Source organism: Palaemon carinicauda, chromosome 6, assembly GCF_036898095.1.
Source record: "Palaemon carinicauda isolate YSFRI2023 chromosome 6, ASM3689809v2, whole genome shotgun sequence".
In the NCBI taxonomy this organism is placed as follows: Eukaryota; Metazoa; Arthropoda; class Malacostraca; order Decapoda; family Palaemonidae; genus Palaemon; species Palaemon carinicauda.
This window is the reverse complement of record NC_090730.1, coordinates 3,532,040-3,549,539: the sequence shown is the minus strand read 5'-3', so window position 1 is coordinate 3,549,539 and position 17,500 is coordinate 3,532,040. Positions and strand designations below refer to the sequence as shown.

The window sequence follows — 17,500 nt, the reverse complement described above, 5'->3', positions numbered from 1 at the left end:
TCAAAATAATTTGCTCTTTAATGAATTCTCAAATGTACTCTGTCCTCACCACGACAGAGAAAAATTTACCTATGTCGGATGTTATGATTATCAATACAATTATACTTACTTTCTAAATTTGGTTAAAAAAGATTATTAATATTCTGTGTTTCTTAATGGTTCTAATCATTTCAGCTTCAACAAAGCTACCCATTAATAAAGATCAGGCTGAGAAAAAAAAGACACCTCTATAAATTCCTAGATCTCTAGAGACTGGCAGAACACGGTGTACACATACAAAATGGCTATACTGTGATCTGTAGTTATATAAAAAGACATTTTCCTAATGAGAAATCAACTCCGGAAACAAGCATTTCTAGGTCTTCAGAATTTTAAGCTCTGTGTATGCACACAACTGAAAATTAACATCGCACCTACAAATAACTTTTCTGACCTTAACTAAATAATTATGAAAAATAATCTATCTAGTATAGCAAATGGACTGGCCAACCTTCCAAACATATTAGCTATAAAACAAGAGACATTGCGTAATCATAAAATCAAACAAAAACAAGAAAATTTAAATTTTAACACATTACCATCAGTACCTCTTCATCAGAGCAGAGATCTTGCAGTTCTTTGGAATTGTGTTATCAAAGTTATCCAGATGTCAAATTGTTCAAAATATGAAACTAATGAATTTACTTTCAATAATTTAGGAAAACTTTTGATGACAAGAGAATGGTTTATTAATTTATAGAAGTTGAAGACCATAAGGCAAGGCATCAATCATATAAAATTAAAATAGAAAACGTTGCTCAGTAATCGTCAATCAAAGGAAATCCGCAAAATTGCTTTTAAAACCTCATCTGAGAATATTTTAGTTTTACCAAAAAAATGAATAGGAGAGAAAATACTGGACAAAGACCCATCAACAAACTCGCACTATAAGCTATCAAAAACTTTCCCACCGGTTAATAGTTGAAAAAGAAAAATCACGAAATGAAAATTTACTTCAGCAAATCATTAGTTTTACTATGCATCTGAATAACAACGAATAACAACCTACCAATACTGTCAAGACTTTGTCGATAATAATAATAACTTTTTTATATGTATATCTCAACAATGCAAATGCATTTAGGATATCAAACATATGTCACCCTTCATGAAACTCCCCAAAGCATATCAAGTCATTATATTATTTAAGCTACAAGAGACTAATATCTGGAATCGTTTAAAAAAATAAAAAAACCTATCCACACGTACATTATGTACTGTACATTCCAAAACACAACGTACTAAAATACATAAAAATATGCAAACAATTATGATTCAAGTCTTGTCAGTAATGGTAGGTGCATGGACCACTTACCTGTCTAATCCCATATTCTGTAAAATGAAAGAAGAAAAAATTTCATTAGAAATAACAAATATTGACGAAAAGAACTGAAAATGTCTAATCTGCAACATATCACAATACAGAGAAATACATAAATTATTTCCTGGCATCATAATTTCATAACATATCTGTTACAATATTTGAAGAACACCCAAGGATAATGATGCTTAGATTCTATAATTTGCAACATCCTAAGTTAGGTTGGGGTCCAGACGGAACAATGCCCCTCACCGTGTAAAGATCCAACACCCTAGGTTAAGTTAGGATTGGCGGAGTTAGTTTACAACGATACATCAAGAGAGATATACGTTTGTTTCACTATCATCTGATTTTAGTATACAGGTACAGGTGTTAGTTCCATATCTAAAGGTACATGGTTTAAAAAAAATAATGCATATATTTCATATGCACCTTCCTAGTTTTAGCATCCAGGCAGTTAAAGAAATAAATTACACACAATTTAACTTCAATTTTCAAGGGTAGGTATTATTTTAAGATTACTGTACTGTTTATAATGTGCAGCATTGTGTAATGAAACTTTGTTGTGTTTTACATCAGGTTTAAACTTTAATTTATCCTGTAGTCTATTGATATGTAGGTTAGATTAGGTAAGGTCAAGTAAGCAACCCAAAATAATTTTATGCAATTTGCAGCATCCTAAAACAGGTTAGGCCGGAAGTCTAAAAGGAATAAGGCGTTTATGGCATAAAAGGGCACAACGCCCGAAATTACGTCAGGGTAGAACAGGTACAGCAAAAGAATTCTAGACTAATTAAGGTTAGGACAAATCCCTGCCTCGGTTTTATTGTAGTGTATTACAGGACAATGTAACCTAGGAAAACACGAGAAAAGTTCTTTGGAATTACCCAAAAATGTTAACAGTCAGGTACCATGGATGTACATTAATAGTAACTCTTACCTTTTCATAATTACTTTAAACTATTTGGCAAGTTCTGCACAGTCAATCAATCTTGATATAACTTGAAAGTAGTTTATAAAAGGTACTACTGCATTATTCCATTCACAAAACGCTTCATTTTTTATCACTAGACACATCTTGAAGGTAACTTAATGAAATGTCAACAGTCAGTCAAAACAGTAATAGTACTGGGTCGTACACGGTACATCTTTGATAATTAATACACGGTCATACATCTTTAATAAAGATTGTGGAAAGAGATTGTGTGTGTGTGTGTGTGTGTGCGTGTGTGTGTATATTATATATATATATATATATATATATATATATATATATATATATATATATATATATATATATATATATATATATATATATATATATATATATATGGAGTGGTGAGAGAGGTGAATGCTCGAGTGCTTGGACGAGGATTAAAACTGGTAGGCGACAATGATCATGAATGGGAGGTAAATCAGTTGTTGTTTGCAGATGATACTGTACTGGTATCAGACACAGAAGAGAAGCTTGGCCGACTAGTGACAGAATTTGGAAGGGTGTGAGAGAGAAGGAAGTTGAGAGTTAATGTGGGTAAGAGTAAGGTTATGAGATGTACGAGAAGGGAAGGTGGTGCAAGGTTGAATGTCATGTTGAATGGAGAGTTACTTGAGGTGGATCAGTTTAAGTACTTGGGGTCTGTTGTTGCAGCAAATGGTGGAGTGGAAGCAGATGTACGTCAGAGAGTCAATGAAGGTTGCAAAGTGTTGGGGGCAGTTAAGGGAGTAGTAAAAAATAGAGGGTTGGGCATGAATGTAAAGAGAGTTCTATATGAGAAAGTGATTGTACCAACTGTGATGTATGGATCGGAGTTGTGGGGAATGAAAGTGATGGAGAGACAGAAATTGAATGTGTTTGAGATGAAGTGTTTAAGGAGTATGGCTGGTGTAGCTCGAGTAGATAGGGTTAGGAACGAAGTGGTGAGGGTGAGAACGGGTGTAAGAAATGAGTTAGCGGCTAGAGTGGATATGAATGTGTTGAGGTGGTTTGGCCATGTTGAGAGAATGGAAAATGGCTGTCTGCTAAAGAAGGTGATGAATGCAAGAGTTGATGGGAGAAGTACAAGAGGAAGGCTAAGGTTTGGGTGGATGGATGGTGTGAAGAAAGCTCTGGGTGATAGGAGGATAGATGTGAGAGATGCAAGAGAGCGTGCTAGAAATAGAAATGAATGGCGAGCGATTGCGACGCAGTTCCGGTAGGCCCTGCTGCTTCCTCCAGTGCCTTAGATGACCGCGGAGGTAGCAGCAGTAGGGGACTCAGCAGTATGAAGCTTCATCTGTGGTGGAAATGTGAGAGGTTGGGCTGTGGCACCCTAGCAGTACCAGCTGAACTCGGCTGAGTCCCTGGTTAGGCTGGAGGAACGTAGAGAGTAGAGGTCCCCTTTTTTGTTTTGTTTCTTGTTGATGTCGGCTACCCCCCAAAATTGGGGGAAGTGCCTTTGGTATATATATATATATATATATATATATATATATATATATATATATATATATATATATATATATATATATATATATATATATATATATATATATATATACAGTGTCCCAAAATAATGTATACATTTTGGAGTGTTACAAGTTGTACTATTTATTGATATTAACGTAAAAAACAGATTCATTTAAAGATTCGGAGAGTTCACAGCGAAAAATCTTTGAATGTGCATTTTTCCTCTCCTGTGAATCTGTTTTCCACCTTAATATCAATACATTGAACAACTTGCAACAATCCAAAGAGTGTATACATTACTTTGGGACACCCCATATATATATATATATATATATATATATATATATATATATATATATATATATATATATATATATATATATATATATATATATATATATATATGTGTGTGTGTGTGTGTGTGTGTGTGTGTGTGTGTGTGTCATAACTTCCGTGAGGAACATAAGATTGTTGTGGACCTGCATGTTAAAAACTTATATACAGAGGATAATGTGTATGCCTTCAATAATATAAGTAGACTAGTTCCTAGCCTTCTTGTTCGCCCATATATGTTTATATGTCATGCAAAAAAAAATCATGCACAGAAAACAGGGAACCAACTAATTAAAACAACTGTATTTTAAAAAAAAAAAGATGCAGATTCTTAATTCTGATTCTAATAGTTGAGAAATACACGGAACCTAATGAAAGGAAAGGTTTGAACTGATAAAAATGACATAATGTCTTAGCCTGATTCGTGGATGGTAGTTCTATAGACTGATTATACCTGAATGAAGATTATTAGATTCGGCTTTATGAATTTGGGCCCCATATGACATGGCGCAAGGGCTGGGAAGGTCATTCATCACCGAGGTGTGATTCTAGGTAAATCTTTATTTGCACTTTGAGATAATATCCAAGATGATGGAAGAAGGAATGTTATGAACATTAGGCTAAAAAGTGGGCTCAGCTATATAAAGGACATGTACTGCAATGTCTACAGTGCACGAAGTGTTATAGATGAATACAATGTATGGTTAGGATAGTTAGATAAATATCGTCTAAAAGGTTTTACTTTTTTTTTTTCTTGTAAATTGATTACTAACGGTATTCCACGGGCTCTTGCACAAAATACGTCATGCACAATGAGTTAACTTAATTTACAACTGTCCCATATTTGTTTATAAAGCTCATGGGTGCTATTATAGTATGCTATCTACCGCCGATTTTGCTATCTACCACCCCTTTCTGACTATAGTATGATACCTACCATCAGTCCCTAAGGATACGTTCTTCTTGCTAATCCGCCTCTAACAAGGAGGATCGCTACCGACTTGATAAACTAACCTAACCCTAACCTAACCTACCCTACAAACTGCTTATAATTATGCACCAATATTGTCCTGCCAATAAATATTATTAAACTATCATTAAAGTCCAATGAGGATAACATGCTGGTGGTAAGTAATCTGTTTGATAATCCTCATCAAACAGGAGGATTAACATTGACGGTAGATAACATACTTTGTGGTAGATACCATACTATAGTAGACATTCGACGCTAGATAGCATACTATAATAGCACCAGCTCATGGATAAGGGAGATATGGAATTTAACAAAGACCATTTATTATCAAACAATTCCCGATCAGAACCATCTGTTGAAAAACAAAGAGAGAAATATAATTCATGTCAAAATGCACTTATCCAAAAAGAAAAAAAAAATGACAAATTGTGTCAATAAACATAGGTTTTACTAATATGAATTGGTCTGAATCCCACCAAAAAAGATGAAAAGCTTTTTTTTTTATCTATTTATCGTTTGGTTCAAGGTTTGAAGTGATCACTGTATGAAAAAAGGAAAAGAAAAAAAAAAAAAAAAAAAAAAAAAAGAGTTATTTATGAAATTCAGTTTAAACGTTACATTGTTAAGACAATAATGAACAATTAGTTTAAGGTAAGCCTTTTATTTGGGCGATTGTTTACAGTATAACAATGGTCTATTGGAAAAATGTTAATCTAGTTATTCGTTAAGTTCCTATAGTTCATTTTATGGATAATGGTAATAAATGATAATTACCGTATGTATTTATATAAATGAAGCTTGCGGACAATCTCAACATATTACTATGTTATCTATTTAATTCAAACATATCGAAATATATAATTCATCTCCATCTGAGAAAAAAAAAACCTGCGTTTCTTCCTGATTAATAATGTGCCAATTTCCAAAAATAATAGCCTAACGTTTGATTTTCGTCTCCATAAAAAATTAATTATAGGCTACTTTAAAATATTCCTTTGAGATTATTTTGTGCTATATTTTAAATAATTATTTTCGCAACAACCCGAACCCTGAAAAGTCCTTCGCATACATAAGAATTCGACAAATCGAATAAACCAGGACGACGACGACAAAAAAAAAAAAAAAAAAAAAAAAAAAAAAAAAAAAAAAAAAAAAAAAAAAAAGGATCAGAAACAGTATGCGTCAGAATGTTTGTAATAGTCTACCATAAAATATGCCTAGTTTTCTGTAGCATTAGTACTGTATATAGCGTTTTCTATAGCCTTCCTGACATACATTAAAAAATTTTATACTAATCAATAAGATAAATGTAGTAGAGAAGAATGATTTACACCAGATGTGGATAAAAAGACAATTAATATAAGAAAGAAAGAAAAACACCAAGCTAAAATACATCGCAAGAACAAAGAGAGACTATCGCAAAGGCTGGCCTCATACCCGGACTCTAGAATATATGAAAAGTCAGAGGAAATTATGCAGTCCCCGAATTGTTGGCAAATGGAGCCCATGCGACTCAATAAAATATGAAGGGTTTAAATCTGTTGTATAAATGACATAAAAGACTAAAGTGTAAGCATAAAGGTTTAAAGGCCACTCATGAATGGCAGAGGCAAGGGACAGTGACATTGCCCTATCAAACAGGACAATGCCCTGGAGATTTGCCATGTATTCATATGATTAGCAACCAAGCAGCCTCTCCACCCAAGCTAGGACCAAGTAGGGCCAGGCAATGGCTGCCGATGACTCAGGAGACAGACCTATAGGCTCCAACAACCGGCCCCCCCCCCCTCTTTAGCTCACAAGGATGGTGATGTTGCAGCAACCAAAAAATCTAAAGAGTTTGAGCGGGAATCGAACGCCAGTCTGGCATTCACTAGTCAGGGACGTTACCACATCGGCCACTACAACCCTAATCCCTATTCAGACACTCCTTAGGGCAGAGGGACCCACGATTTTAACTATAGCTACTTACTGGGTTGGTCTACTTTAAGTCATCTTTATTCCACTAAGGGCCTTTATCCAAAAGGGAATCCTCGATTTCTGCGAGGTCTTAATATCAATAACAGGTCTGGCGTGGACTTCTTCAAACAGTTTTATTAATTAAGAAGACATTCCTTGGCCTTTCTTAGTAGGCTAGAGCCTTAGAGAATGTATTCTCCAATGTCCACCCTTTCCCCGACAAGTAGGCTACAAATTTATTGTTTTACATCCATGATTCACAAGCACAACCAGCGAGAAAAACACTGTATGTTGGCACTTGTTATGGCCGGAGACAAAAGTGAAGAGATTCTGACAGGTGGGGTCCACTCTCCCAGTGCTCACCAACTGTTAACTCCCTTGTTAATAAATTTATTATTATCATTATTATTATTATTATAGCTTTCCTGAAGACATGTTCTCTATTTTAAAGTATGAAAGGTTTGTATATACATAGGACTTTTTATGTTTTCTTTTATTGTTAGCTTCCCAAAATTCCCTTAGTATCACATCCACATTTTTGTTTGAGTCTGTTTCAAGATTGATTTTTTAAGTTTTGAATGTTCCTCAAATGAATTAATTTCATATCTGCAAAGGGTGAAGACTATTCCCTTAATATGAATTTTCTCTTTCAATCACTAGTTTCCCAATACTTCCTACCATATTTATCAAAGTGAAAGAGCGATAATATGGGAAAAAAAGTCTTTACGGACGATGAGAGAGAGAGAGAGAGAGAGAGAGAGAGAGAGAGAGAGAGAGAGAGAGAGAGAGAGAGAGAGAGAGAGAGAGAGAGAGAGTTATAACAGACTATGAACTTATAATTTTGGTAGCAAAATAAAAAAAAAATACAAGAATTTGAGTTATAGTAAACTATGAACTTATAATCTTGGTTGAAAAATAAAAAAAGCATAAGAATCTGAATAATCTAAAATATTTTTAACATTTTGAGCTTTATGTTGTGCAATCAAGTTTTTCTTATATACTAGGTAAGTTAGGAACTCCTGGCAATGCAAAGAAAATTATGAAACAAAACATAGACTACGATATCAAAATGAAATTGCATGGATACAGTAATTATTTTAAAAGTCATACAATATGAACAGATCAATTTTTTTTTTTTTTTTTTTAAATAAAAGATACAGCTAGGCTACATAACACAATGCATGACTTTGCTTACAATACTGTCCGTCTTACCTGACAGGTCCTTTGGAGAAACGTTTAATCCCTGGCAGCAACTGATGATCAAATCTGCGTAGACTGTATCGGATCTCTCACTTAGGAGCCAGTCGAACATGCTAGGCATTAAGGGATAGGGATCAGGTGGACAGGTGACACACTAAACAGAAGGCAACGTCTATACTCTGGGGATTTCACCTCGTGGCACTGGAGAAGGTAGGTTGTCTTTATTATGTTCTAGTTTTTTGTTGAAGTGGCTATGCATGTGTGGTTTTGGATTAGATCTAAAATAACTAAAAGTTGGTCATTTTATGAAATTTTCTTTATTTGTAGTTAGTGTGGATGTGTCATTAACTTCTGTATAAAAATTAAAATTTGGTAAATAACTATAAAATAGGATTCAATACACACTGACCATTCAGTGGTATTTTTTATAAGCTTTGTACTTCAGTATTTTTGTGTTTCTAAGGAATAAAGTTATTCACCAGACTCATCATTATTGCAGGTGTTAAACTTGTAATGCATATTTGCTTGTGAGTGGAAAAAGACTGCTAAATGAGGGTGATTATCATTCTAACTGTGATGATGTGTGTTGGGTGCACAGGAAGTCCAGTCAAAAAAGGTAAGTTGTATTCAAATTGATATTGACATCACAAGATTTTAAAACAAGAATAATGATAAATATTAACATATAAAATAAACTAATGTAATATTTGTTATTTTGTTTTTATTTGGTTATAACTTCTCTATATCATAAATTTATCAGAAGTACTTTGCACTTCAATCCTTGAAATTCAAAAAGGTTACAGACATACAAGATTCTCCTTGCCTTGTCAAATAGGATCCAAATAGATGGTGATGGAATCACTGGCTATTGTTCTCTCAAAATATAGAGTATATATATAAATTCACCCCATACAGACATACCACTTGAACATTTTTACATGACCTACACAAATACATGAACCAGTGTAGTGTAAAAATAATATTTTAAGTTCTTTGAATGTTGTTCCATTTGTATTTACGCATCATTTTATCTTTGGTACAGAAAGACTCGGTACAACTCCCAATCATAGTTTGCCTAAAGTTCCCTCAACAACAACAACAACAACAACAACAACAACAACAACAACGCCATTGGCGACAACAAAACCTTCAGTTGAATATGATTATCCATATGGTAAGGACTTACTCGAATTACTATTAGTTTACTTCACAAATTCTTCTGATTGAATAATTTGTTATAGATGTTGACAATATTGGACTTATCAATGTTATTTTTATTTCTTGTATAAACAAACTACTTGAAAATGCTTTTTAATATTAGTTTACTCAAAATGTTATCATGTAATCATGATTATCATATATCTATGTTTTTCTAATTTATCACAGAAATTACACTTATGCCAATTGCCCCATAAAAACTGAAGCTGGTCTCTCGCTAGTTTTTCTATATTTTCTTGTTCCTCTTTTTACTTAATTTCACTTTTTTGTTGCAGGACTCCCACCAGAGCTAGCTAAACTGATGAAAGAGAACAAGCTCTCGCTCGCAACTGAGATAGTTCCAATTCCAATACAGTTATTGATGGTGTGATGATACTCAAAGTTTCTACTGTCTAAAATCGGTGATCACCTTGGGTGTTAAATCTTACTTTTGACCACAAGATCATTGTATGTCTAAGTCAAAGTATAGCTAAAGTTTGCATAGTAAAGCCCTTCCACACGACCGAGCATGCCCAACGGGCAAATAGTGATACCAGACCACAATAGTTAGTAAGAATGAGGGTTAATGACGTCAGAAGCGGGAAAACCACAGACAGCGATCTGACATCATACAGTGTTGCCAGATCCCTGCCTTTACTTTTCTCGCTTCTGACGTCATCAACCCTCATTTTCACTAACTATTGTGGCCTGGTATCACTATTTGCCCGTCGGGCATGCTCGGTCGGGTGGACAGGGCTTAAGACCTCATCAGTTATCGAGCTAAATTGCACCATGAAATTAATACTTAACCAAATACTAGTACAGTACCACAATTTTACCGCTGTCATTTCTAGTAGTCTTGTGTCAACTATAATTACTGTAGCCTACAGCCAAGTAATGTGCTAATTGAGTAACTCATATAATGAGTGGTAAATATAATGTCGACGAATAACTGCTGTTTATTTCTGGTAATCTGTGCTCTCATTGTTTTACCAAATTAAGAAGATGGTTCTTATACAATCCAAATATGCTGTACACTACAGTGTGTTTATTTGATTTATAAATTTGGGCCATCGCTGGGCAAGGAAGGTCATTCAGTGCCCTCGTGCAACTGGGGGAATATCTGCACTTGCACAAGGGAGTGGTTACAGGTAAAATAGAAAGATGATGCTTGGGTCTGTGAAAAAATTCAGCACCCAAATGCAACTGTTTAGGAAAACTCTGCAGTTATATTATGAAGTAAAAGTTATTAGGGATTAAAGAGATAGATGGAAGTAAGCAGGAATGGAGGAAAAGTAGAAGGAATTAAAGCAAGTGCTGCTAGGGGTTGAGACAACACTACAAAGACTGTTGCCTACATGTAGTAATCAGCTATCAGGATTACATGTTAATCATTATCATTATTGTCACTCTAGCAGAATGCTACAAGCCCAAGGGCTACAACAGGAAATTAAATGAATAAACTATATATGAGTAGTAATGAGTGAATATCTATGTAAATTAAGATAATTAACAATGCTAAAATACTCTAGATCTGTCATACATAAATTATGAAGAGACTTAAAAAAAAATGTAACAATCTTGAACTTCCAAAGTACCACCAATTCAGCAACCAAAATGAGATCATACTTGAACATAGTCACATCTGGAATAAAACTTTTAGAATATTGTGAACAGAATTAAGAAAATTCTTATGTAATTTGCAAAACAAAATAACTGAATGACCAGTGCCAGAGATTACCATCAAGATCAGGAATAAAGAATTTAATAGACTGCTAGATTGTACCTAACAAATTAATATGAGTCAGCAGATGAAACCAGACAGAACAATACTCAAAACAAAGTAGAATTAAAAAATTTTCTCATGACAGATTGATCACCGAAAAATCTTATGACTTTCTCAATATGCTCATTTCTTAGTGCAATTGAAGAAACAAACTGTTTCTCAAAAGTAACTTTGCAAACAAGAATCACAGCCAGAATTTTAAATGCGCTGTATATAGTTAGAAGAGTCACTGTAAAGATCTGGATGTCAAGAAGCCACTGTCCTTGACCTACTTGAGAGTTCAACAATATTTGGTATTATTGTTTTGCAACTCATGTTTCTAATACAAAAATATCTATTTCAAACATTTTAAAACCACCACTGCAAAGATTGCCGAATTTGAAATAAAGTATATCAAGTGATGAACTACAGAGCTTTCAATTTATTCCTTAAGGTTACGTGACAGTGAAGACTTTTAGCTGTCCAGGTGATGGTATCATAATTTTTTGGGTTGTCATTGAAATTTTAGGATGTGAAATTTGAACGCCGTTACCAGTCTACGGAGATAGAAGCTGAGATCGACATTACGTTTCCCTTTACTCATGTGCTATAGCTTAATTGGTGTGTTGGCTTGCTGACCATTTTTGCACTCCACATTCATTGTAAGCCACAATAATATTCAAACAATCTATGCTTTTGTTGTTGAGGGGTCCACCTTCACAGAGGGTACAATGGTGTATAAAAAGGTGAGAATGACTGGCTAATTCAACTTGAAGCAATTAATCAAGGAAGAATTATAAGTGAATTAGCAGTTGTTTTCTGAAGCCCCCTATCCACACTATGGTAAGGAAAGACAGTAATTTCACATTGATTCTTGCAATTCACCAATATTTCTTTATCAAAACAGAATTTTCTGTGAAAAAATACTAAGAGGTTTTCAGGTGGGTCAATCTTTAATATACGGATTTATTTCAATAAGATGTTACAATTATATATGGGCCATAAATTGTCATCGAAGCTTTTCGTCAATTTTACAATACAACCTTTCTGATGCACTATCATCATTATTATTATTTACAGCATAGCTACAGCATGTTAACCAATATATAGTACTTTTATTTTGCACCTGAATCTTTATGCTGATGAACAGAACAAAAACACTGGTCTCAGCAATATGATGGAAACAAATACAGTATGGATAATGTTATTAAGAAGTAAAATGTAAGCTTAAGCTTTTAGGTGATAAAACAGAAATACTGCATTACATATACTGTATAACATACCTTTGGTCAAAATAAAGGTAAAAATCATGGCATGCATAATAATGTTTTCCAAATTCTACATTGGCATATTGTTATTATGAAAAAAAAAAGCTGCCACTTACTTTTTAGAATGCTTCATTTACTAGAAAAGTGATAAATAGCAAAATATTAGGACAAAAAAATCAAGTCGTTTCAATATGGTCAAATATTGCTTTATCATTTCGACAAAAGTCGAGCTGCATCATCAACTCTAGGATACTAATGGTCTTAAAAGTTACAGGTAGTTCAGAAAGGCATGCTGATCCTTTAAAACAGCCCACCATAGGATGATGATGATGACAATTTCTCGAATACTGAAACAAGAAACACACTTCTGTCATATATACATATATATATGGCCATTACTTAATGATGGAATAAGAAAAGTTCTTCTAAACTGCACATTCCCTACGGTATTCTTCAGACGTAGATTTTGACAAAGATAAATTCCAATAGGCATCGCGATCTAAAATTTTAAGAAAATACACTCTCCTTAATCCTTATCTTAACTTTATATATTAATTTTGCCTATCTGAGTTCATCCCTGTATAAATATAATTTGTCTATGAAATAAAAGTTAACTTCAATCTAAACATCTACCTTGTATTCACATTTTACTTCAAAAGAATACCATACAATGTCGAATGTATAACAGGGATGTCAATTTAAGTACAAAAGTAATAGGTTCTTTAGCAATATTCAAAAGGCCAAAATATATCTTAAATTTTGAGATAGAATGTATACAAAATTTATAAAGCCAATTTTAACGGGATAATCATGAATGAAAACAGAACAGGTTGGTAGCCTCTAGAAAGCAAGGGGGCCCAGTCCACATTAAAGCTTGGTTGGGTGTGAAGCAGTGCAGGGCTGCATTCCACTCCTGTCTTCACTAACGTCTATGTACAAAATAAATTTACACAACTCAAATATATATATATATATGTATATGTATATATACAGTATACATAAATTAACCTTTCATTTCCAGTGGTTACAATTATTTTCCGAGGAGGAAAAATATGACGATATACTAGAGATACATGTCCAAGATATGATGCTATTAAATGCATTGCCACAGATTTCATGCATAATTAAAGCATCTGTAAATGAGAAAGCCTCGAGATATCAACGATAAATAGCATGAATAATTACTCAACTCTCAAGTGGTTTCCTATTGACAATCCCATTCAGTTATAAAGGTTTAAGGGCCCCTCATGAATGGCAGAGGCAAGGGACAGTGACATTGCCCCCATCAAGCAGGACAATGCCCTAAAGACTGACCATATGTGCATGTGATCAGTGCCCAAGACTCCTCTCCACCCAAGCTAGGACCAAGGAGGGCCAGGCAATGGCTGCTGGTGACTCAGCAGATAGACCTATAGGCTCCCCCAAAACCCCCATTCCTTAGCTCACAAGGATGGCGAGGTTGCAGCGACCAAAGAAATTAATGAGTTTGAGAGGGACTCGAACCCCAGTCTGGCGTTCGCCAGTCAGGGACGTTACCACATTGGTCACCGCAACCCTTATAAAGAAATTATAACCAAAACTTCAAAGTTTAATCTTAATCATGCTATCCATGTAATTAGCAAAATTCTAAGTTTCAGTTTTAATATATGTATATATTTCTTTTTTTATTATGAAGCAATATTGACGTGGTCTTACAGCATTTACGGGTGCACAGTAGATGTGAATAACAAATCTGAATGTGATATAAGTCAAGCCTAAATAAAGGCTTTTATCTAAGCAACAAAACACAGTAAATGAATCATTAAAATATAATGTAGGATCTAAAATACCATAAAGATATCTATACCAAGAAAAAAGGTCTTAAACCTCCATACTGTACAGTACTTTCAAGGCACTACATCACAACAAAACTCATTCAATGTATCACCGAATACTTTTACATGGGCAGTTTCACTAAAAACTTTATATCATTTTGATTCATCATCATCATCATTATCATTATACAGATTCATTCTGTAATGTGAGCTATAAAATCACAATAACTACAATCAGAACTAGTACTGGAATGGGAAAAATAACAATAATTTTGATTGAATTGGTGCTCCAATAAACACCCAAGAGTTTCTCCACAACGATCGTGACCATGTACTCAGTCTTCAAATCCTTCAAAATAAGTAGCGTACCACTCACAATCAAGTGCGTACTCCATTGATAATGTCTCCATTAGATACAACCCTTAAAACGTCACACTAAATGAAAAAAAGCACCAACATTATTAACATTAAAGAAAAGCATGAGCAAGTAACACATTAAGTACACAATCTTCACTCCCTTAAAATAAAGAAAAATCACAAACATACATTTACACTTTACAGTCTTAATGCAAAAGCATAAATAATAAAATACAAAGTGTTGATGAAATATATTACAACTGGACATGGGCATCATGCGGATAAATATTCTTAAAAACTATTCAAAATCACAAACAATTAACACAATAATATCAGTGCTGTTATAAAATCATACGAACCATTATGGCTATGCTCCATGGTCTCAACTACACATAAAAAGTGGATAATGTATTAAAAAGATGTATAAAACACTAATCCTTACTAAAATCGTAAAACTAAATCTTCGCCATACCAAAAAGATCCCGATTATTAAAGGGTAAAAAATATATCAACAATTACTCAAAACCGAAAAACTTGTGCCAAATTGGAATAACTGAATGCAATCAATCACAAGTATCTATCAACTTAAATCTATTGGGAATGATTATTGCTCCTACATACTCGGATGCTTTTCCTTTTCACACTTCGAGAAAAATGGTCTGCTCTTTAAACCTTACGTCTCATTCTGTGTTTTCTCATTTTTCAGCCAAACTCAGTAGTACTATACGAAGAAATGATTAAATTTTCTTTATCCATTTTCAATTTACTTAGAAAAATAAAAGGGGGGGGGGGCAAAGTACAATGGCATTTATCAAATGCATGTATTCTTTGATAATTTTAAACCCAATTCCTTTACCAGCACAGTAATATCTAATCAGTAATCCTTAACAAAATTGTTAAAAGTTACTTTTCACACTGAATATCTAGATTCTACAACAATTTTGGTAACCTAACAACTTTTAATAATTCTCTCATAAAAATATCAAATTATTAAATCTTACAATCTGGGTAACATAACAGGGTACATAATTTTCAATTTCTTAAATCTTAAAAATTAAAACATATTTTAAACGCATCTACCCCTTTGCTATCCCCTTTTACAGAAAATACGGACATAAAGTATCAAAATAGACCACAATCATTACTGTTATCACCATCATCATGTTATAACAACCTACGGATTCACTGGGTCAGCTCTGACAGAATCTTCTTTTGTCTCCGTTAAATAAAGAATTTTTCTCAATGTAAATCTTACTATAAACTTTACAGTGAAGTTTGATTGCAATCAAAGAGCCCAAACAAACATTAATGCCAAAGAATAAATAAATTTAATAAAATTTCATAACAAAACTGAAATAAAACTTGACCCTTATTTTAACTTGGCACGCCTGGAAAGACTTATCACTTTAATTGCATATTTACTTAGCTAAACAGAACTCTGCTAAATTCATCCAATGTATTTCTAAAACTTTTTATGAAAATGTTAACATGAAGGGAAAGACCCATATGGTATTTATTTCTTTAAGCTAAAGGTTTATCTCTAAATATCCAATAGAATAATTTCCATAGCCTTGCATATTCTTACATTGTGTTATATTTAATGCAGTACTAATATTTTTTCTGTGGATAATTTTAGTAACAGAATTATAACCTTTAGTAATTGAACAGTTAAACCTTTAGAAGCGAAGACCACTTCCTACACATAAGAGTTATATTGCTTTACAACCTTCTTTTACTAAGCCCTTTTTAGCAATGCCTCGGTAAATGTGAATGTTTGGCTGCCCAAACCCAGTATAGTGATTTAATGTCATCCTTGGACCAACACTCTTATCTTCTGCCCCTTGTGCAATAGAGTCAACAATATTCTTTTCAGAAAACATGATAGGGTTGGGTAGTGGATTACAGTGGTGATATTGGTTTTGGCATGAAATTACATATAAAAAAATGTAGTGTCCTGAAGATTCCTATAATTGTTTCTTTAAATATGTTAGGCATTTGGGCATTTTCATTCAATTTTCCTTTTACCTGCCCACTCCATTGAGTTATCCCTCGTTAAACTTAAGGTAAAACCTAATAGCATGGACAATAAGGGTAGTGAATTGGTGTATTCTTTTGCCTATAAAATTCTGTATACATAGAGTCCCAATTATTCTGGTAAATGTATCATCAGAATATACAGTATATGAGAATTCTTCATTAAAAAAATTGTCAATTTTTTTTTTAAATGCATCCTTCAGGGGGAAGCAATTCTCAAGAGTCATTTAACAGTATTCCTTGAAATTTGCTTGGTTACTAAGTCGCAGGGTGAGAGAAAACTTTTACAAATTTATCTAAGTGCAAATTTACGCCACAACAAATTCTGCGCCATTCATTATTAACTGGATCTAAGATTTATAATCCTGTTTCTGATACTGAGCAACATATTTGTCTTCCATAATTTCCTTGTCTAAGTATAATTAATAAAAAAAAAAATAAAAAAAAATTAAGGTTTTGATAATTTCCTTGGCTGCTTTGTTTCCAACACGAAAGAAATCCTATTAAAAATAAAAACTACTTTTAAGAGTATGTTCAGTAACTCGATATTAGATCCATTCAGTTACTAGTTAGTACAGTAACCGAGGTAAAACTAAAATAATAGATTAATACAAATGTGGAGAAGACGGAAAGAGTTTCTTTAAATAAACAAACTTATCTCAAGCAACAAACTATTAATAATCCATCAGAAAATCCATATGAATATTTTACTACTTTAAATATCCTACATAGAATTTTTATAGATATTAACAACAACTTTTCATATTAGAAGAGTGTGAATGTGTTGATAGCGA

At 33.5% G+C, this 17,500-nt stretch overlaps 2 protein-coding genes across 2 annotated transcripts in view; one reads left to right on the top strand and one right to left on the bottom strand.

Moving 5' to 3' along the window:
• Positions 1-2,458, bottom strand: part of LOC137642376 (uncharacterized) — a 36,428-nt gene extending 33,970 nt beyond the window's left edge. The window contains exons 1-2 of the mRNA XM_068374877.1: positions 2,301-2,458; positions 1,355-1,371 (exon numbers count right to left, since the gene is read on the bottom strand). The gene's annotated coding sequence lies outside the window, so the exon portion shown is untranslated. The remainder of the gene's footprint in view (positions 1-1,354; positions 1,372-2,300) is intronic.
• A 5,831-nt stretch (positions 2,459-8,289) lies between these two features.
• Positions 8,290-9,901, top strand: LOC137642375 (uncharacterized). The gene is made up of 4 exons (XM_068374875.1): positions 8,290-8,481; positions 8,771-8,887; positions 9,314-9,445; positions 9,765-9,901. Exons 2-4 carry the CDS (start codon positions 8,821-8,823, stop codon positions 9,857-9,859), a joined length of 294 nt encoding a protein of 97 aa, XP_068230976.1. The 5' UTR covers positions 8,290-8,481; positions 8,771-8,820; the 3' UTR covers positions 9,860-9,901.
• Positions 9,902-17,500: the final 7,599 nt, after the last annotated feature.